The sequence below is a fragment of the Vicia villosa genome, unplaced genomic scaffold (assembly GCF_029867415.1).
Source record: "Vicia villosa cultivar HV-30 ecotype Madison, WI unplaced genomic scaffold, Vvil1.0 ctg.000107F_1_1, whole genome shotgun sequence".
Taxonomy (NCBI): Eukaryota; Viridiplantae; Streptophyta; class Magnoliopsida; order Fabales; family Fabaceae; genus Vicia; species Vicia villosa.
Window position 1 is genome coordinate 629,903 of NW_026705018.1, and position 5,958 is coordinate 635,860.

General features: G+C 35.2%; 1 protein-coding gene across 14 annotated transcripts; it reads left to right on the forward strand.

The window, feature by feature from the left end:
• Positions 1–893: 893 nt before the first annotated feature.
• LOC131624190 (helicase SWR1-like) lies at positions 894–5,126 on the forward strand. Of its 14 annotated transcripts, none has more exons than XR_009290502.1 (10): positions 894–1,107; positions 1,184–1,344; positions 1,677–1,913; positions 2,012–2,311; positions 2,393–2,466; positions 2,887–3,159; positions 3,479–3,546; positions 3,628–3,808; positions 4,016–4,096; positions 4,771–5,126. XR_009290502.1 is itself a non-coding variant. In XM_058895155.1 (3 exons), exons 1-3 carry the CDS (start codon positions 3,686–3,688, stop codon positions 4,958–4,960), a joined length of 363 nt encoding a protein of 120 aa, XP_058751138.1. In that variant the 5' UTR covers positions 3,553–3,685; the 3' UTR covers positions 4,961–5,126. The 14 variants fall into 14 exon arrangements, 1 of the variants encoding a protein (XP_058751138.1); XR_009290501.1 differs by having other exon boundaries at positions 2,051–2,311; XR_009290503.1 differs by having other exon boundaries at positions 2,266–2,311.
• Positions 5,127–5,958: the final 832 nt, after the last annotated feature.

Here is a 5,958-nt window from a genome sequence, read left to right on the forward strand (position 1 = left end):
TATGAGGTGGTGTCTTAGGTCAAAAATTGGGGTATGACAGATGCCCCTATTTAAGTTTCTTCAACCTGAGATATGAAGATCGAAAATCTTCGTTTTGATAGGGTGGAAGAGACTTAAATATCAGAAGACGCGAATTTTGGACCTAAGATACCAAAGTTGCGAATGATGCAAGGATATCTTTACCGAGGGGATACCAAGAACTGACTCCACTGGGGAAAAGAGATCGGGAAGGACATCTCAATCCGCTTTAGGAAGAGAATCCGTTTTATCGGGAAAGCAAGTGTATGCTTTACCGGGGAATGTTAGCTTTGTAAGAAAAGCTCACCTATCGACATTACCGACTATCAACACCGTGATAAACTTGATAAAGAATAATGCGAAGGTAAAAGATATGAAACTGTATTACCGACTATCAGCATGGTGATAGACTTGACATGGTAAAAAGAGTTTCAAAGGCTTGGTTAATATTACCGACTATCAGCATTGTGATAGACATGACAAAGAGTAATATAAACAGAACAAAAGGTTACCGACACTACAAGAAATATGGGCTACGGCCACGCTAAATTCTTCCACAGCTAAAAAAATGTGGCTACATATAAGCTTTGGCCGGGGTTTTCAAACCGTAGAAATATGTTTTGAAATATTGAACCCAGATTGTGAAACGGTGGCCTTTTCTTAAATTTCCACGTTTACAAAATGACATTTATATTTCTACCACGGTTAATAACCGCGGCTTATAAGTTTCACTTTAAACTGTGGCCGAAACCTACAATTTTATACCCCGCCAAACTTTCCCTCTTTTATTTTCAGTTTCCCTCTTTTTTATTATTTTCTTTTCTAATTATTTTTTATTAAAAAAATAAAAATAAAATTGAAAAAGCAATTCGTAACACTGTTTCAGTTTCTCTCTTCTTTTACTCTCATACCATCGCTTCCCTTCCTCTCTTACCTTCACCTTCAATTTCAAACAAAGAAAACCTTCAGCCATCGCGCCGCCATGCCTCCGACGGCAGTCGCGACAGCTCTAAACACAAAAACCAACGCAGAGATGGTGAATCTCCACAGCAGCGATGAAGAAGACGACGGCGGCGGCGCCACACCTAGGTCCGATATCCAATTCGTTTACATTTTTGAAATCCTCTCTCCCTTCTCCTTTCTAAACCGAGTGCGATTATTGCAGGAAATGGGTTAAATGAGGCGAATATGAAAGGGGTCGATTGGAAATCCTAACGGAAAATCTCCAAAAAATCAAGGATTCCGCGATGTGAAGAGCGAATTGAGCAACAACAACCTTCAATATGCGGAAGTGACTGTGGTGAGCCGCGGTGGAAAGCTTTTCAGGTGAGCTCTTTTTCTTTCTTTTTCGTTTTAGGGTTTATTCTCTAGGTCTGCAAAGACTATGAACAAACATGGATAGATTTTAGGGTTTTCTGAATTTTTTTGTCAAAAAGCTGCGTTGGAATGTTTGTGAATAGTTATAGGTTCTAAATTTAGGGTTTTTCTTCTGTTCTTGTATAAAAGTTGCGCTCTAAGTTTTTGTCTTCTGTTCTTGGAGAAACGCACTAAATCGCACCTGGAAGGCTGCGAAGTCCACACTTTAAGTTGCACAGCGATGTGAAAGAGACAAAATAGATCTGGATTTGTTATTTCATTTTTGTCTTGATTCATTGCAGTGGCTATGATGATGAATCTGTTGTAGAATATAGGGATGAAGATGAAGATATGTTGATTCGTTGAAGCCTCTTGAAGACGTGAATATGATGAAACAAATGTTGCGGTTCTGAGATGATTAGATTATGGAGAGAAGCATCAAAGAATTTGCAGAAGATAGAGAGCGATGAAGGTTCTGCAGTTTTAAGATTCAAAGAATGATGATGAAGATCTTGTAGAGAATAGGGAGAGTTTTCTTGGTGAGTTTCTCCCAATTGTTGAAGAATTAGAGTAGTTAATCTCCTATTTTTTCTCTGTGATTCTTTGTGATTTACATTGTTTCTGATTTTGTTTTTAGTTATATGTTCTGTTAAGCTCTTGTTGGCATTGGATGTAGGGTGAGATTGTTGGAAAACAATATAGCAGTAGGGCGGGGAGTCATAGATAAGTCCATGTTAACTTGATTGTTATGTTTTTATGCTACTTTGTATACAATAATTCATAAGTCATCCTTGGATTTACATGTAAATGAAAAATATTATTTTACATTTTCACCTGTGATGCAAGTTTACCAATGTATGCATTTATTAATTAATGTGTTTCTTCTTACAGTACCGAGGAGGTGGCTTTCAGTTCCAATGGTGGAAAGGATTCACCGGTGAGTTTCAATTTGTGTAATCTTTTTCCATTCAACATAATCATTGAGTCCAATAGTAATGAGAGCCCCGGTGATTTCCAGGTTCGATTGACAAAGAAATTGGCTCTAACTCAACTCGTCGTAGTTGCACGTCGACACCGCGATTTAGAAAATAGGTCTGAATTTATCTGTGATAGTTGAATAATTTTCGAAGTTCTTATTCAATCGATTCCCCATGATTCTGTTATTGATTTGTTAAGTTTAATTGATTTTGGGGTTTCTGTGCTGCATGTTGAAAACATGACAAGTGTCAATAATATTCAGAGACAAAAGTCTCTTCAAGGATGGATTTTGTATAACTTTCTCTCATTTTTCACCTTATACCTTTCTTTTCAGGTGATATAATAAAACACATGATTCCAATATAAACATTCATTATAAACATTAGAGTGCATAATATATCTTTGTTTAGGGTCACTGTTTGTATGTTGCTGCATTAGAGTGCACAATATATCTTGTAGTTTGGATTAGTTTATAGTTTGAGATTCAATATAAACATTCATTCATAACTTAAAATTTTCATTATAATTTTATAGGTGTTTCTGATGGAGATACGACAGTGAACCTAAGCATGACTGGACTAGTTTGATTGCGAACTATGTCTGCAGATTAGAGATTTTGTTGCAGAAAATATGTCTCTGAGAGGTATTGAATTCCATACTGAGGAGTCTCCCGTAGCTATCACTAAGGCAGCTGATGGTTCACCTCTTTAAAGACCAACAGGACGTGCACCTAATATCATGTTTGCCACAAGGTACTGAGGAGTCTCTCATATCATGTTTGCCACAGGACGTGCACCTAATACTAAGGTAAAAGTTTTGATTGTGTATTATTTTTTCTTGTGACTGGCTGTTGAAAAATGAAAACTAATAAGTGCTAATGAATAATATTTATCATATAAAAATAGTTTAAGCTTAGTGTTATTTGTTCACTTAAAAGTCAATATTTTACCATATCCACATTTAGGACTTAAAATGTTCTACCTCTTTTTAAACATTACACATTATGTTCCTTGCTTAATCTTATATGAATAATGATGTGCTGAAAGCTAATTTCCATATTTATTAAAGATTAGGAACTTCTAAACTCTAGTGTGAATGCAATATTAACTGAGTAACTTCATTTCAGAGTCTCCTAGATGGCTTGTAAGTAATAAATTGGTCTTAATATGGATGATACAAGAACAAGAAAAAGAGGTTCTTTCCTTTATATCTTTTTCTACTTATATGACTTTTTTTTCATACGTTAATTAGTCTTAAAATATCTATTTGCTCTAGTCCATAGCAGAAGGATGATCGTAAAATCCTGAAGCGTTGGAAGTGGAGCTGTGTACTGATGGATGAGGCACGTGCTTTAAAGGACAAAAATAGCTTTAGGTGGAAAAATCTGATGTCTGTTGCTCGAAATGCGAACCAACGCTTGATGCTGACAGGGACACCTCTTCAAAATGACTTACATGTATGTATAACTTATGTAGTAAATGTTATTGCTGCAGTGTGCCTGTTTTTTCACTTAACTGTTTTAAGTTACTGAACAAATTACTAGAGTAACTTTTGTTTGATATTTCCTTTTGTTTAATAGGATGTATTCTTATTACTCCAATTCTCAATGAGAACTTTTCCCTGTTTTAATGCTACTTAAATATTTGATTTCTACTTGATACAGTGTATTGTGATGAATGAGAACACACTCTTAGATGGAAGCACCGGGCCACGAGTCAAAATTTGCGACTTTGGCTACTCAAAGGTAACATGTTAACATAACATTTCACAACTCTATCTTTTTGTCAAGTGATGTTCATTTGATTTTACCTTGTCTTTTAGTCATCTGTATTGCATTCGCAACCGAAGTCTACGGTTTGAACTCCAGCTTACACCTTATTGTGACATAATATTCAATGGTTAAATGATATATATACTCTACCAAATTTCAAAATATCATAGTTCACCGACATAAAAGTCAACTATTTTTCATTTGAGAAAAACATATAGCAAGGTAGTACTGTCCATCTAGCCGCTAGTTTTTACAAGATGAATCAACATTGTTCCACCTATATACAGTGCTGGTTCTTTATGAGTTTTGACACAATATGAAAGAAATCATTTCACGCCAGTGAGTGCACATTAGAATGTTACACTTGAATAAGAAAAGGAGTTTTGATGAGTCAAAGAAATGAGATATATGGTGAATCTATAAAAGTGCAAACAAAACTGCAAAACTGACTATGTATTTTCCATGTGTCACATTTTAATTTTGTAGTCTTCACATGTTTTGTTGTGTTCATAAAGACATAATCATTATATCAATCAAAACTTGTAACAAACTATGAACGTTTCTTTTAACAGGGGAAGTAGTACTATTGATTTGCTTAATTTGTGTGTTCTTTTGAAGAGGTTAACAATGATTTTTTTTTTGTTCAGGAACAAGAAAATTTGTGATGGACTTGTTGATTTCTCAGCACTCCAAGCAACATGTGGAAGGCCTTTAGGGTTGGGTTTCAACCATCAAACGGGTGATTTGTATGTAGCTGATGCTTATTTTGGGCTTGACTCTTTTAGGGTTGGGCTTCTATGCCCTCGATTTTTAAACATGATTTTAAGTATGGGATGACTCTTTTTTGAGAGAAACTTGTGTTTAATTTAGCTCTTGTTTTGGATCCCAAGGTTGTTTTGAATTTTGAATTTGGGATGACATCAAAACTTAGTATCCAACTATTATTAGTGGCACTACAAAAAAAACTTACTTTTGACCTTAATGTTAATTTGCTTGTAATTAATTAGATTCTAATCATCAATATTATTGTTAATTTTATATTGATATATATTTATATATATATATATATATATATATATATATATATATATATATATATATATATATATATATATATATATATATATATAATGACATATTTATGTAATGATACAGAAATAAACCGTGGCAAGATAAATGGTTTAGAAAGCATAACATATAACAACGGTTTTAAATATGTGGTCATAACCAAACCGTGGCTATATTTTGAACCAAAACTGTATCGAAAACGTTAAATTGAAACCGTGGCTTTGCCATATAGCCACAGTTTTGAAGTCATGGCAAATACAAACCGCGGCCTTAATCAAGCTACTTAAACCGTGGCCTAAAAAAGCCACGGTTGTCAAAAAGGCGTGGTCTATACCAAAAAACCGTGGACTTTACTTTAGGCCACGGTCGCATACTCCACAGTTGGATTTCCGTGGCCAAACCGTGGCCTCAGCGTTACGCCACGGTTATTTTGCATATAGCCTCGGTTTCTTGGGCGTGGCAGGAGACCTTTTTTTTTGTAGTGCGACTACCAGCCTCGTGATAGCGGTTCTGAAGACATGATCAATTATCAGCCAAGTGATAAAGTGACTCTGACGACTTCACTAGGGAAATTTACTGGTTATTCAGCCTTGTGAACAGTAATAAGCCCTGAACGTCAAATGGTCTTCATGATTGATTTCCTAGAAAGGAAAAATCTTTTGAAAGAGACATAAGCTGCTCAGATGATGAGGCTATTGTTTATGGTTCAATTTTTTTCTCGACTCTATTTGGGGAATCGGAATTTGAATCTCTGGTAAAGACAGGGT

What these genes read in the sequence shown, in the direction of transcription:
- LOC131624190 (XM_058895155.1), top strand. Translation starts at nt 3,686, where the DNA reads ATGGATGAGGCACGTGCTTTAAAGGACAAAAATAGCTTTAGGTGGAAA. An exon ending in CTCTTCAAAATGACTTACAT is followed by an intron (nt 3,809 to 4,046) that starts GTATGTATAACT and finishes ACACACTCTTAG; the next exon opens with ATGGAAGCACCGGGCCACGA. An exon ending in GCGACTTTGGCTACTCAAAG is followed by an intron (nt 4,097 to 4,770) that starts GTAACATGTTAA and finishes TTTTTTGTTCAG; the next exon opens with GAACAAGAAAATTTGTGATG.